This window comes from Oxyura jamaicensis, chromosome 1 (genome assembly GCF_011077185.1).
Source record: "Oxyura jamaicensis isolate SHBP4307 breed ruddy duck chromosome 1, BPBGC_Ojam_1.0, whole genome shotgun sequence".
NCBI lineage: Eukaryota > Metazoa > Chordata > Aves > Anseriformes > Anatidae > Oxyura > Oxyura jamaicensis.
The window spans coordinates 114,826,358-114,841,896 of NC_048893.1; the positions used below are offsets into that span (position 1 = coordinate 114,826,358).

General features: G+C 41.8%; 1 protein-coding gene across 1 annotated transcript in view; it reads right to left on the bottom strand.

The window, feature by feature from the left end:
• The window catches only part of LOC118160896 (amine oxidase [flavin-containing] A-like), a 38,527-nt gene that overhangs the window by 5,021 nt on the left and 17,967 nt on the right, over window positions 1-15,539 (bottom strand). Inside the window, exons 4-11 of the mRNA XM_035315986.1 lie at window positions 11,751-11,855; window positions 11,279-11,370; window positions 7,529-7,670; window positions 5,726-5,875; window positions 4,259-4,418; window positions 2,840-2,936; window positions 1,426-1,479; window positions 467-524 (exon numbers count right to left, since the gene is read on the bottom strand). Coding sequence (XP_035171877.1) covers window positions 467-524; window positions 1,426-1,479; window positions 2,840-2,936; window positions 4,259-4,418; window positions 5,726-5,875; window positions 7,529-7,670; window positions 11,279-11,370; window positions 11,751-11,855 — 858 coding nt within the window. The remainder of the gene's footprint in view (window positions 1-466; window positions 525-1,425; window positions 1,480-2,839; window positions 2,937-4,258; window positions 4,419-5,725; window positions 5,876-7,528; window positions 7,671-11,278; window positions 11,371-11,750; window positions 11,856-15,539) is intronic.

Genomic DNA, 15,539 nt, shown 5'->3' on the forward strand with positions numbered 1-15,539 from the left:
AGAAAGAAAGAAAGAAAGAAAGAAAGAAAGAAAGAAAGAAAGAAAGAAAGAAAGAAAGAAAGAAAGAAAGAAAGAAAGAAGGAAAGAAGGAAAGAAAGAAAGAAGGAAAGAAAGAAAGAAAGAAACTCCTTTGAAGATGGAAAAAACAGGTTAAGGGTACAATGTCATATCATCTGATTAATGCTATCCATTTACACCAAACAAATATTTGCACTTCTAGAGATGTTCTAACCTCCCACAGGGAAATGCAGGACAAATTAAACCATGAACCACCTTTTCTTTTCTTGCAAAGCGTGAGACTCCCAGGTCTTTCTTCCTGTACTAGATGCTGCTGCCCTCACCTCCAGAATACAGATTCTAAGGCACAACATAAAGTTTTAGGTCCCAGGCAATTTGGCTTCCTCCTCCAGAACAAAGTAGCAACATTATCATGCAACAGAAGTGAAAACAAGTATTCATGTCTTACATGCAAAGCCTCTTCCATCTCCATTGCCTTGGCATATGCCTCACAGATTTTCTTCTTCCTATATGAGAACAAAAACATTCAGGAAAAAAAAGGTGGAAAAAGCCTCTCAGTTATTGTTCGTTATTAAAAAAAAAATCATACGTATTGCAATACATTGGAAAGTTGTTTTTGCTTTGCTTTTAAGTCTGATTTCCAGTTCTTATCTTAGTGTGCATATTCAAATGCTGAAGCATAACTGTGATATACAAAATGGACCCTGGAATGGGGAATGAAGGCTGATTTTGGCAATGAGCTCTAAAAAAATAAATCTCTGTGCAGTTATTTTAGGATGCAGAGCCAATTCATTCTCCTGTTCACTGATGTAAGACCAGAAGAGAAGTAATATAAATCAATGAAATCCTTACAGATTTACTATACCTGAGAACAAAATATGAGCCAGAGAATGCTACTCACATTCCTAAGCAGAACTCCTCTTTCACTTGCATGTATACTAAAATCACATTTCGAAAGTACTGTTTGTTCATGCCACAGACTAATAGAGGAACCATACTGTTGTAAGCATGGAGGTTTAAGAATTTTGTTGCCCAGTCCGAATGTGAAGGACACCCAAAACTATTCATGTCAGCGCTCCATCTCTCCCTGGGGTGAACCATCACTCAGTGGGGCGCAGCCTGGGAACGCCCTGAGGAAAGTCTTATCAGAGCTGATAAGTCATAACATGGAAGAGCAGCGAGGACATTAAAACTCAGAAATAACCATAACTGCATGGATATCGGTGTTAGTATCTTGGCCTGTTTATGCTAAAAGCTAAATTTTCACCCCGATTTCCAGCACTTGTAGTTGCACTGAGTATGTGCATATTTACATATACACACACACAAACCCACACACATGCCTTTGGGGTGGCATTCCAGAGAACCAATTTGTATCTAAAATATTTACAGTTTCTGAACTCTTACCTCTCTTCCTTAGTGAGACTAGCCAGCTTAACAGCCTTCCTGGTAAGGATGAAACTGAAAAGAAAAATATGGCATATAAATATCATGCAGTGTTAACACGCCAGCTGATTTGCAAGATCTTGCGTGAAACGACTCTAAAAAAGACGGACAAAGCATTTTAATGGCATGTAATAGGCCTGACAGTTTTTCATGATATCACTTAATAACTATCGGACATGTGGGTGTAAGGCCCCTGTGGGATACCCTGCATTCAACAAACTACCCAGCACCACCTCCCTTCTTACACCGAGTTCTTATCCAAAAAGGCTGAGACCCTTAATTTTCTTGTGCTTCTGACGTCTCACAAGCAGCTGGCCATACCATTGCCCATGCTACTTGGTGTTAGTATGTGCTGGTAGCCTGCTGCTGACAAACACTGCACAACACCATGGACCAGTCCTGTAAGAATTGTGCCTGATTTTTACTCAGTATGAAAGAAGCAAATCTGGTGATTAGTTCCTCTGACCTCAGCAGAGATACCTCAGGGATGAATTAGGTTCCTTCACTCTTTCAGGGTGAAGTTGCAAGGAGAAATCCACAAGGAGAAAGCAAGAAACCATTTGCCATTTGGAGAAGGTTTACCACTTGCAGGACGGAAGTTTTTAAGCGTTGAATATGCCCATAAGCATGTACAGTTTGGTAGAAGTGGCATGCTTTCCTTGCCAAATACTTCACAAGTAGTTGCTTGACATTTATATTGGCCTCTTTTGGCAGGTTCCCCTCAGATTACAGTGGAAACATTTGTAAAGATTGTTTGTTCATATTGGCTTAATTTCATTTTTAAAAGCCAATAAATGCTGCTACACATTTTCTCATCTGTTTGTCCAGACTACAGATCCTCTATTTCGTAATTTCTTTGGGATTCTGATTTCCTCACTGAACAGCTGCTGCCTAACCTAACCACAAGCTGATGTTCTTTGTCCCTCCTCAGCTAGATGGGGAGAGGATGCAAACGATGATGTCTTGGACAATTGCATCTTCATTCTGGCCCAGTTGCTAAATACAAGGTCCTGATATAAGCAGAATACAGGCTCATAAAACTCTCATAAAACTAGGTAAGTAAAGGATTTATTTCTAAAGCTACTCAGCAGCACAACACTGTCTGAACGCTTCAAACAAGCAAAGGTGAATTCAGCAACCCCTTCCCAACAATCACCTTTGTATCAGGCTATTTGTAGCACAAGTTTCACATAAAAGCTTATGTGAACTAGAGAGGCACAAGGGGGCTGTCAGAAGTACTCTCCACTCTCTACTCAGTCTGTGGGAGTGGGCACCACTGATAGGATCTGTTCATTTCCCCTCTTCCTCCTCCTCCTCTCACTCCTTTATACAAAAGGAAATGCATATCTGTAAGTATGGGCTAGAAGCTCCTAACCCCATAATGGCAGGAAAAGATCCATCTGGTTTCGTGTCATCTATGGTTATTCCAACTGGGCATTCTTCATCCTCAATGAAGAGAGAAGCACTGCAACCTAAGGGGAGAAAAGAAAGCAAAATAATGGTCAGAGAGAGCTGTTGATAATCACTGCTACTGACAGCAGTGAACTGGAAAAACTGTCGATAAAAGGAATTGCACAGTAATTCCTTGGTCACCAATAATAACTACAAGTCTGTAACAGTCTTTCCTCTCTTCCCTCTGACTCTGGGAAATTTTGTACATGGACTTATAAAAGTCATATTTAAATTCCATTACTACTTAGTAAGGAATTTCTGTGGCTTGTTGCAAGTCCCTGTGGCTTTCTATATCGGGCTCAGTAAGCATTAAAAATACATTGATCTAGCAAGCACTACGATGGTTCATTCCATAAGTAACTTTGGTTAAAACAACAAGAGCAGCAACAAAACCCAATGTAATTATATCTGGTCACTGTGGGCTCAAATATACACTCTGTATTGATTTTGTTGATGATACAACTGTCACAAATGGTGTCCAGTAACAGCAATGCAGCAGAAACATGGGCAATCTAATCTAGTATCACATCCCTGGCACCACCTACATGTCTCAGATGAACACGCAAAAAAATCCTGCACAGATAGCAATGTATAAACCTACCTACATTTCTTTATAATCCCTTTTGTTAGCTGGCTTATGCCCGGAAATATGCAAAATTATATTCTTTCGATTAAGAAATATTCTCACCCAGTGCAACTTTCGGTGTCATTATATAGGAAGTAGAAAAAAAACTGTTCATACAAATAGCTCTGGAAATGGTAACTGACTTCTTGATCATTCTTTAACAGTTAAAGCTGCGAAAAATGTGATGTTGCAGTACTTGGAAAAATATCTTGAGTTAAACAAAAAGCTAACCTACTTTACCCATTCCTCTGAGATACCAAGTCTGTAGAACAGAGGATTAAAAACAGGGAAAGGTCTCATTTACACCCAAAGCTCTCACTGTCGTCTGCTGCAAACTCCCTCTGGCTGCCCTAACTCTGTCTCAGCAGGGAGAAGCAGGGACTTGCTGCTGCATGGCTGCTGTTTCTGTGCATTGCAGGTGGCCTCACAGCTTTCAGCAATACTTCCCGGGGAAACCTGGCTTCTTCTATCAGTGAGCAGCTGGCAGCTCTGAGACTTGGGATCCTGCTGGGGTTTGAACTCTGCTTTGGGAAAAGGTGTATACTAAAGCTTGGACAAAGAGCTCTCCTTCTCTGAGAGCTTTACCTTTTGCTTTTCTGTGTTTAGTTTGGGTGCTTTGCCCCTTTAATGCCCCCCCGGATTTATTCCCTGATAGACAGCAGAGCTTCAAAATTAGCATAGCACTAGGTTCCCAAGTCCTTTGCTTTCCTCACATACCTTTCTTCTCCCAGAAGGCTTCCTTGTAGTACATCATGCATTTTATGACAGACCCCATCGGCAAACGCTGAATTAACTGGTTTCTCTTTGGTGGCAGTTCTGGGTTGTAATGGATCTTCGTTGTCAGGATAGGAGGGATAGCACTGATTACATACTTGCCCTGAAAAGTAAACCACAGTCAGCAGAGACAAGGCATTGCCTCACACTAAGGTTGCCCTGCAGGACACATTTGAAAGATGCTCTTATCCATCATTAACAACTTCCCCTGACTTTCCTACTTGGCTTTCCCACACGGATATTTCCAGGTGGCCAGAAGAATTCTGCCATTTCAGAAAAAGAAGAAAGGGAAAATATGTTATTTTGTGACTATGTGTTTCCTGACAGCTTTCTGGACACTACAGGACTAGAGCTGAAACTTGGCTGGAGACAGGTCAGGGAATGGGACAAGAAAGATCTTAAAGCATAGGTAAAAGTGCCTTTTACTATTCCCAAGAAAATATGACCCCCCTTTTTTTTAATTAAAAAAAAAAAATCACTTCAATGCATGTTCACAGTATTCTACTTCAGGACAGGCAACACCAGTGGTGATTTCAGCTTTCCTGAACACTTTATTCCTCCCACAGGTCTGTATCTGACCACAGTGACAAAGGATGTTATGCTTCAGGGTTCAGGCTGACACTGAATCACTGCACTCGCTGCTGCTCCAAGGTGTGCTGATGCTGGCAGGGCCACTGAGTGCAGGAAGCCCGTCTGCTCCGACTGGGCTCAGCCAGCACAGAGGAAGAAGCCTGTGGTTTTTCTCCGTGGTTAATAATCCCTGGGGGAGGGAGAGAGCCTCTCCTCAGGACATCCTCAGACCAGTTCCTCTGTCAAACAGTCCCTTCCCTTTCTGCTAACTTTCTCTAAATATCCTCTGAACACTGCAGCTGGTGAAATGGGGATCTTGCAGGTGGTGACTGAGCCCCACAAACCCTCCTTGCCCCTGCAGCAGGCTTGGCTCTGTGTGCAGAAGGGAGTTGCTGTCACTGCATGGGATGGGGCTGAACCCTGGCCTTTCCTAGCTTGTGACAAGCTGACCTCACAAATCTTAATAACTGGGTTTGAAATGTTGTCCTTTTTTTTTCTTTTTTTTTTTTTCTTTTTTTTTTCCTGCAAACCACAAACTTCGATACAAACAGGAGCCTTATTTTTCTTTATCTGAAACGGTCTCAATGAGGAACTAAAATGTAAAACTACATAATCACAGAAAAAGTTCAGATAGACAAAGCAGACTAATGACCAATTAGCAGAACACCCAGATGTGACCCAGCCATAAATAAATCTGCAAAGCAGGTTTCACAAACTGTCCGGACAGTCTGAGAAATAGACACACACAAAAAGGTACTTCCTGATTACATCTGGCTAAGAGCTACAGCAGATGTATTCACCCACTAAATGCATACTCTACTTTTATTTTAATCAAATTACCTCATATATTTCATGGTTTAGAGTCTCCACAATGACATTATCACCTGTCTGATCAATACGGACCACAGGTCTCTCCAGTTTAACTTTGCCTTTGAGGCGATCCTTTATTTTCTCCGATATCTGACCAGAACCCCCAATAAACTTCCTCTCCTAAAAAAAACAAACATAAAAAATATATAAAAATTCACAAGCATTAATCACAATGACATTGAACATGACTCCTGCTCATAATCAAGAAACTCCAGGACAAATCTGGAAGTCCTAAGGATGCATAAAGTAGCCCAGACTTTCAGAAGAGCTAAGACAGAAGCCTGAACCTCAATAGAGATTGATAGCTGAGACATTTTTACAGTGGCTTTCTCAATTAGCTGGCTTAAAGGCTCATGAAGCCCGCAGAATAAAGAAGTATAATGCAGATATTTTAGCTAGAATAAACAAATCACCTCATTAAAAAGAAGTTTTTAGTATTTTATCCATCACTGTGCTATTAAAACCCTCATGTGTGACAAAGATACCAGCTTGCATCTGTACAGCTAAAGCCTTCTCAAGCTCAGAAATAAGACAGATCTTTAACTGAGTCTGGCCTCGAGTGCAGCAGGCAATGAGCTTTATCTGTCCCTGGGATGACACAGAGACAGTGTTGTCTGCAAAAAGCACAATTTGTGACACATATCTTTTGTGATGTCTGTGCAGAGGCCCATTGGAAGCACTAGCCCACTTTTATCCGCCAGCCACCATTGCTCTATCAAGCAGCTCACTTTACACAGAAGATGCTGGTACTGGCAGGGAGGGAAGGAGCCACAAATTCTTGTGCTGAAAGACTGAAATGACTGCCTGAAGAAGTTTTACAAGACTCATCATGGCTGCTAGTCAGAAACACTTCTTGCTTTTGCTCAGCTGATTTTGATCAGGGAGAGGGAAGGAAGGCAGCAACCAAGGCAGTCTGACACATCCAGGCACAGAGAAAAGGAAGTGCTCTTCTCAGCCTAGCTTTCCCCTCTCCACATGTCTTGTCTAGCTAAGGGTTTTCATTTTATTTTTAATCCTTACCTCAACATCTAGCAGCTGCTGACATGGGACAGCAACTGTGGCTGAGAGGCCCCTGTGGAGGAAGGCTCTTGGGTTTTACTCCTACCTGAGGGCAGCACTAGCTCTGCTTTCAGCCTTCCTGACACATGGTTGTCTATTCCTACCCAAATATGCAAGTTATTTTGACAGCACCCCTCTTCCCTTTTCTGAAATTTCATCCAGAACAATCAGATGAAAAACGAGGCTCTGCAGGCAACCGGATGTCTGCCACGACCAAGGTGAGGAACAGACTCAAGTAACTCAAAAAACATGCTGCTGTGTGAGCTGTCTCAAGAACGAAGGGCCTTTTGGCTCCTACTTCCAACTCTTGTTGAGACTTACACAAAAAAATGAATAAATCAGTACTTCAGTCTGAAGCACACTTGTTCTAAACTGTTGAAGACATTCAAATGTCGTAAGTATCCCATAGAAAACAAATTGGCACATAGAGGAGGGGGGAAAAAAACAAATCTGCAACAAAAGAACTGTGCTGAAGTGAACACAGGACAGAAAAATTAATTAAATTGTCCCAATTTATCCCACAGCCTAGCTAATGAAATTCCTCATTACACAGAGTTAGCTGAGAGGGCCGTTCAGCCCCATGAGAACATAACTGTCTTTGGTGCCCCATAAACTTGGTGTTTTGTTCTCCTTTCATTAATTGCAGGAGTTTGGCGGGTACTACACTTGCTCTTTATGGTTTCAAGAGGGGGAAAAATAGGAGACATTTTGTACCTGGCCCCCATTGGTGACAGAGAATATCCTGGCTGTGCCCCCACACTGCCTCACGTACCACAGGAACCAGAGAGCGGAGACTTCGTGTGGCTCAGACGTGACGTTGACATTCACAAAGAGGGTGGCAAATTCTTTACCAGCTCTGCATGAAACACAGGAGCAGAAACAGGTACTGAACAAATTTGACTTCCTGATTGCTTTCATTATTTTTTCTTTATTATTCTCGATAAGGGCTGCTACCCCACTGTCAGAGAAGCCAAAATGATTTATATTTGCCTCATTTGTTAGCCTGGAGCTTGATTGTTTCAACGGTTGTATCAGCGCCTCCCTCCCTTCCTCCCAAAGCATTTACCCATGCAGTTTGAAATCCCACTGATTTTACCTTAGTTATTTCTTTAAATACTTTCCCAGTTGCCATTCCTTTCATCAAAACAAATATTTTTCTCAACAGGAGAATGCATTTGGTAACCTGTTAGCAAACCTCTTCTGCATTTCCCCTCCACGGGGAGCTCATCAGGCACATCATTTCCAAGGTCTGATTGGTCCTCAGGGACTCAACTAGCCACACTGCTAAAACATTTCCCATCTCTGATATAACAGTGCTTTTGTAAGACCAAGAATCAGACACCATAGAAAAATCAAATTGTCACACCCAGAAAAATCAAATTGTCAATGATCACCACACATATAGGGAGAGGACCAGTTGTTTCACCAGCAGGAGGTGAGGACACATTGCTATGTATGAACATTTGTTTCATCTGTAGCTACATATTACTAAAGGAATTGAGATTATTTTGCAAACACAGCAAAAGGTGTCTGATTTAGGTGAACCTTCATAAAACCACATGGATTTATAACGCTCTCCTAAAGGCAACAACTTTGCAAGTTGTCCAGGCTAAAATAGACAACTTTTAAACTTTTATAACCTAATTTCCCTAGGCATGAAGTCCAGTCACCTCTATTTCACTAGCAAGAATATGAAGACATCATGCACTCAACAGCCCTCTGTAACGGTCCTGAAAGCACTGAGAAGCTGAACTGCTCTAGCTTGAGAAATGTGAAGGGAGTCTCCAGGATTAGCAGAGCTGAACTGTGGCACATGACAAATTACTCTTACATTACAATCTTGACCCAAGTAAAACAGAAAATGTAAAAAAGCTTTTCCATTTAGGGTGGTACCGTTTTTAACTATGTTTAGAAAAATCTGGCTCCTGCTTAAAGATTGAAAATGACTTTTTGAACGTGTTTTGGCTGAGCGTGTCCATTAAAACTGGAGGGCCAGAAAGCCACCAGCAGTAGAAGCAGTCTTGCAGACAAACATGTTCCCACAGAGATCACTACAAACCCAGTTTTGCTTATACTTTGCTGACTTCCTGACTAAGTGGAACAGTATAAACTAGAGAAGGAAGAGCCAGTGCACTTGGAACAGAAAGGGTAGTTCAAAGTGACTGAGTTTGCAGAGAAATGGCTCATGAAATTTATTGTAAAGAAAACTGCAGTGCATCAGAGAGCAAGAGAAAGTCCAAACCTCTGTATATTGTATCACATGGAGCCCAAGTAAGATTTAACCCAGCAAAATCCTTTCAAATGGGAAGTTTTGGTTAGGAAGCTGCAAGCATAGTGCTGAACCACAGTCAGCATGAAAAAGCAAACAGCACAGCCGAACAAATAAGACGCTGAATGCAAGGGAGGAGAGAAGTACAAAGAAGCACAGGGGCCAGCACAGCAAGCAGGGATACAGGTACTAGCATGAGCATGCTTCTCTTTGCCTAATAAATAGAATTTATTGAAAAAGGAAATGAAGAACAGAGTATTTCCAGCTGTTATTGCCCCACACTGAAAATTGTTCGTTTTTCTATTCATATAGTGGGCTCCTTCATAGACATATAAAATGCACTGCACATTTTCTAAGAAATATATCACCTTGGGCCCTGATCCTGAAAACTAAGGGAGATGTTTTGGAGGACCTGCTGCTCACAGATGAGAAAGACCTGATGGGTAATGCAAATGTGAAGGGCACCCTTGGCTGCAGTGAGCATGAGACTGTGGAGTCTAAGATCCTGAGAGGAGTAAGACAAACAACAGAATTATAACCCTGAACTTTGGAAAAGAGGCTTTTAGCTTCCTCAAGGACCTGCTTGGCAGAATCCCATGGGAAACTACCCTATAGGGCAAAGGGGCCCAGCAGAGCTGGCTAGCACTCAAGAACAGCCTCCTGGGAGCAGAAGGACAGTGCTCTGAAATGGGCAGAGAGTTGAGCAAGCGTGGCAAGAGGCCAGCAGGGATGAAGACAAAGCTCCTGGCCAAGCCCAAGCACAAACCAGCAGGGGAGGTGAAGGGCAACAAGAAGGCCTTCTTTCTCTCCAAGGGTTAAAGCAGATACACACTATAATTACTTGGAGATGACATGGCCAAGAGTCAGAGGACATCATTCCTCAGCTCCTAGCTTGCCATCAGGCTGGGGAAGCCCCTTCTCCTCTTTCTGCCTCCATTTCTGTGCCTACAAGTGACTTCAATTCATATTTACAAAGTGTAGTTATTTATGTGTTGCATTCCCTAAAGACAAGAAAGGGCATGTTCTCACCTGAATTAAATAGAAATATGGTGAGAAGAGCACACGCTGTCACTGCCATGTATGTGGGCCTGCAGAGGCAAACCTCAGGTTTATCCAGAATCTTTAATCACATCTGCCAGCCAACACAAGCACCGTGTCCTACCCTGTCATCCACAGGCCATCACCCAGTGCCTAACAACAGTCCATCACAAAGATCAATCTCATCTCAAACATCTCCTGCTCTCTCTCCTCTCATTGCCTTTGCATATCTGCTGTCTCTCATCCTAAACCTAAGCAGTTTGGGTGAGATGCCATACATTTCTCTCGTGCTTGCACAGCATCTTACTCTGTGGGTATGTGATCTGTGAAGGGGGCTCAAAGGCACTAAAACAACTGATGATAATAAAGCTTACCCAGCTCAAGTCACTGGTAACTACTTCTTTATGCTTTGTGTACGGCACACTCTTAAGTACTCAAAAATGCTTCAGAAGACTTCGCTACTGGAAGAAATAGCTACTGGTTTATGCCACAGTGATCTGTACATATGCTCAAAGTAGATGTTCATATCTAATCTTTTCTGCTAGCTCCCCATAGTGAAAACACTAACTGCACTGAAGACCACAGGAATTTTCACACAAGACTTCATGTCATACAGTGACGCTTCTCAACCCCTCTATGAAGACTTTATCCAAACATCTAGTAATTTATTTCCTCTTTGAGTCTGTCATAATTTTCCAGTCCCCCTTTTTTGTCACACTAAGAAAAACTATTATTTTTATTTCCTCCACAGCACTGAATAAAAAGGAACAATTGCTTACCTTGCTTTACCTGAGATACAGTGTGTTACAGCAGTGTGAACTGTAAATGCATTCAATGTACTGTCCACAGCACGTTTATTTTTTCTACTCTGTCACTATCTATCACGTTACCATCATTACCAACATGATGTAAACCACTTTTCATCAACTTGAGACATTTCTAACTTCTCAGGCTTGTTTGGACTCCGTAAGGTTTTTGCTGTCCTTCCTTGCCATGGGTACTTGGCTCAACAGAGATTTGATTATGCCCCATCTGATGTCAACTGGAACACGAGAAAGCTCTCCACAAGAAGGCTTCATGCAGCTGTACTCCAGAATTTGCTAGGGACCCACTGTCATTCTGCATTTGGATTTCAGAATGAATGAAGAGTTACGTACTTGGTCCAGCAAGTCTTATTTATTAGGTCTTTCATGGTCATTTTGTCCCACTCTTCAGCATGTGGAGCATCCCATGGTGCTTCAAGAGGAATCTAGAGACAGAGGCAAATTATTCAATAAATTATTCAGCACTTTATCATTGCCAGGTCATAGCTAGTTTGTATCATTGCCAGGTCCCAGCATGAATCCCCAGGGGCTACTTTTTGTACACAGAGAGATCTGAAGTTGTACTACTTGCATTTTTGAGGCATTTGCTATTTAAGAATTTTAGAAATAAAATTACTCCAAAGAAAAATCAGGGCGCAGTTTGGCAAGCTACAAAGAAGATCCATCCTTCCTCTAAAGGGCTCAAGCAGGGGAAGGGGAAAAAAAAACCTTTCTACAGTTGCCAGAGAAGAAAAATATAACCAACACAGATTTACTTATGGTGACACAAGCTCTATAGGAAATAGGTGCAATTTACAAAACCTACCTCTTTTCCAAATTTGTCCATGGTCCTCCAGAAGTTATTGTAATCCAGATAAACAAAGGGATTCCATGTTGAAGGGCGAATACCCACGAAGTGGCGTGACTTTCCCTAAAACAACAACACAAGCAACTGAAACAACAGAGCATACCTGCATCAGTAAAGAACAGAAAATTCCCAAAGTCATCACACAGTCAAACTTTTGGCCCAAAAGACCTACATTCAAGTTTTTTTGTTTTTTTTTTTGTTTGTTTGTTTTTGTAAGTGTAAGCAATGGAATACACGAATCTAAGTATGAAGGAAAAAAAAAAAAAAGACAGTTGGGCTGACATTAATGGTGTTGGTTTTTAATTTGGGGTGGGAGAGTACATTTGTTCTGAGCAGATTCTGTCAACTTCTGGGCTAAGGAGACTGAAACAATGGCCAAGGTGATATTCCTCATCCCATTCTTCTTTATTATATATGAATGAATCTAATGTTCACCTGCCTACTGTAATGTGCATCCTAAAATTTGCATGGGTTTAAAATTGCAGGCATTTTAGATTTTCAGACTATCTAGGTGCCCTTATGATATGTAGCACCTTTAAAAAATACTTTATTTTTCAAGTTTTTTCTTTATTGTTTCAAGTGCCTTGAGTGAAAATTAGCCTCTGAAAAAATTATTTTGCCAAAAATAATTTTTTTGGCTTCAGAAAGAAAATTCTGCACAATTGTAAAAACAGTATCAATAATTACAGTGTGTATGACACATAGCTGCAACAGGAATAGAGACTGTTTGCAGATAATCCTGTGATATAAAGATAAGTGAGACCATCTAACAGCAGCTGGTTCTTTCTGATAACTTTAATCTGAAAGAGGACTGGATGAGTGGGCAACATTTTCTCTTATTAAATTGCTTTGAACTTTCCCCCGTGTAAGTCAATGGCAAATTTCTCATCAGACCTCTTACATGTTTGCTTTTCCAGGTGTGTCAAAAGTTTGCACGAGGCCATGTGGCAGGAAGCAGTGAACGAGCTGGACCACAGCAGGTAGGAGCTGTGTTGCTATGCCGTGTGTAACACGTTTTTTAGTGCAATGCATACACCATGCTGCCTCCACAGGTAGGATTCACAGTCCAAGCGAGAGGCTGCAGTGCTGCAAGTGCATGAGGTGCAGACCCAGGAGCAGGGGGAAATGAAGCTGGAGCCAACAGTGCCATCCCCACACTCGGTGTGAAATGATTTATCAGTCTTCCCCACTGATAATTGTGTATGTGTGTACAGCTTGATAATTGATACAACGATAATTGCGTATGTGTATACATACAGCTTTCTGATTTTCTTCAGAACATTTTTCTGCAAAGATGGTAAGAAAATAAAAGATGCAAGATGAAACTCAGACAGAATAATGAACTCCCCATCCTCATAGACGGCAGCACCAAATGCTCTCCAGCATGCTCTAGGCACAGCAACCTCTGGGCTGAGCAAAGCTGTGATCCCACATTCAGAGACAAGAGCTTAAAGGTTTGTTTTTAATTTTCAACAGATGTTGAGTTTTCTGTTCAAGTCACCAGGAGGACTCTGGAGGTGGTTGGTTGCCTCTGGTTTTCTGGGTATATGTAAATTGGAGGGGGAGGTTGCTCCAGCCTCCTCCAGGTGCATGTGTGCATGCAAAACACAATCCTGCCACGGCAAGAACAGAGAAAATGCTCTTACAAACTACAAGCAAGGGAATCCTCTGCATGATACTACCTCTTCCTTTTCCTGGAGCAGTATTTCTCACTGCCATTTTGTCACTGTGCATTCAGCCTCAGAAGAGCAGACCAAAAAAATGCATGCAGAGTGATAAACTGCTTGCTTGCAGCTTTTACTGTCATAAACTGATGTTGTATCAAGCATAGTAATCTTCACGCAAAGCTGTAATATATCATTAATATTTTTCTTCTTGCTGCACAACATTTTGTTTTACAAAAAGATCATTGCATACCGCTCCTTCAGAGCTTATTTATTGCTACCCTTCTTATTCTGGTCAGGGATGCAGGTGCCAGCAATGTGTCTTCCTTTATGTGCTTTAAAACTAATAATCCTGCCCTTAACCAGAGATGAGGTGCGGTACTGTCAGGCCACCTAACAACAGGTGAAGACAAGTTATTACTGAGGTCTTGTGACGGCGATATTGTAAGGGAAAAGATAAGCCTTCAGTTCAAGGCTATTTTCTTCAGTTTAAAGAACTTTCCTCTTTTCAGTAAGACCTCTGTCCATGCAGCTTGTTGAAAGGGTGACTGTGCTGGAACTGAGTGGTGTAACTTGAAAACACCTCTCCTGTCTTTGGCTTACTTAACTCAAAAAAAAAAAAAATAAATAAAAATCAGCACTTATTTGAATAGAAAGTCAAACAAAGTAATTTCTTCTAAGGCTCCTCTCCTCCATTTTTTTTTTTTCCCAGCCAAACCTACGTCAGCCCAGAACATCAAAACATCAGCCCAAGAAAATCTCTCTCAGTAACTCTGTGATGGGGTTTGTGCCAAAACATTTTTCCAGCTCACAGTATTTACTCTACCATGTTAAACAGCTCCAGGTTCAGAAACTCCCAGACTATCCTGATTGCTGTAGTTTTTTTTCCTGCTGAGGCAGGGAGAACCTGCCCTCTGCCTGGCTGCCTCATCTCTTCCTCCAAATTTTCCAGCACTATGCTAGCTTTAAATCAGCATGACCACAATCTGTTGAGAACTTACCAAGAAAGCTTATGATAAAAAATACTCCCACTTCTTTGGTCAATGGCATAAATGAGGAGGATCAACGGGAAAATGTATTTTGATCCTCTCAGAACTACCAATTTCCTACTGATGATGAATACAGTCTAAACTAGCATTACTTACTGCTCTCTTCTGCATGTAAAAACCATAACTTTAGTAAGATTCAAGACCAAGGGCAGGAAAACCTTGAAAAATACAATGCCAACAGACCTGGAAGTGGCTAAGACAGAATTTATAGAGCCTGAAATAGTTCACAGGCATGGTATCTCCTTGTGCAGGGATCTGGATCTGTAACAGGTTGGAGCGGATCAGACAGAAGTCTCAATCTAAGACATGCCAGCAGAGAAGTTCCCATTGTCCATCAGACAGACTAACTGCCTTGGTCATATCAGGTTTTCAGCCCTCTCTCTTGCACAAGTATTTCCACAGAAGGGATTAAATCCAGCCCAGATAACATGGGGCTGGTAACATATTCATTGGTTTTTAATATTGGCTCCCTACGAGGCAAAGGAGCTCTGGCTGCATGCTTCACAGAGAAGCTCACTGCAGGCAGGCAAGATCTTGCAATAGTCCGCTTTCAAACAAATTTATAATGTTCTGGGTGGATTATTTAAGAACTACTGTTTTCTTAACTAAAAGGCAAATAACCTCCTGGCTTTGTTCCCATGCTAACACAAGGCTGCTTGGCTGACCCACAGAGTTTATCTAATTTTTCTTCAATTTCCTGGCATGTTGAACGCTTTCCTGTGGACTTCAGATTTGCATCCTGCCGCCTGCCTGGATTAGGTACACCACACCAATCCAAAGGAAATGATATCCCCAGGCGTCATAATTCAATGGCTAGAAAGAAGGCCGCAGAGAGATGCCGTGCTCTGCAAGGTCCATCTTCTCTCCTCCCAGGGCTAAGCTGTAGCTTGTAGTCATCACCACAGGAACACAGCCCAAGCTGTGACACCAGGCCAAGTACAGACAATTTTGCCAGCTGGAGAAAAGCAAACGTGCTGTAACCCCCTGTGCTGAAACTACGAGTCAGGAGCACAGAAGGAGCAGTTCTTGAGCCC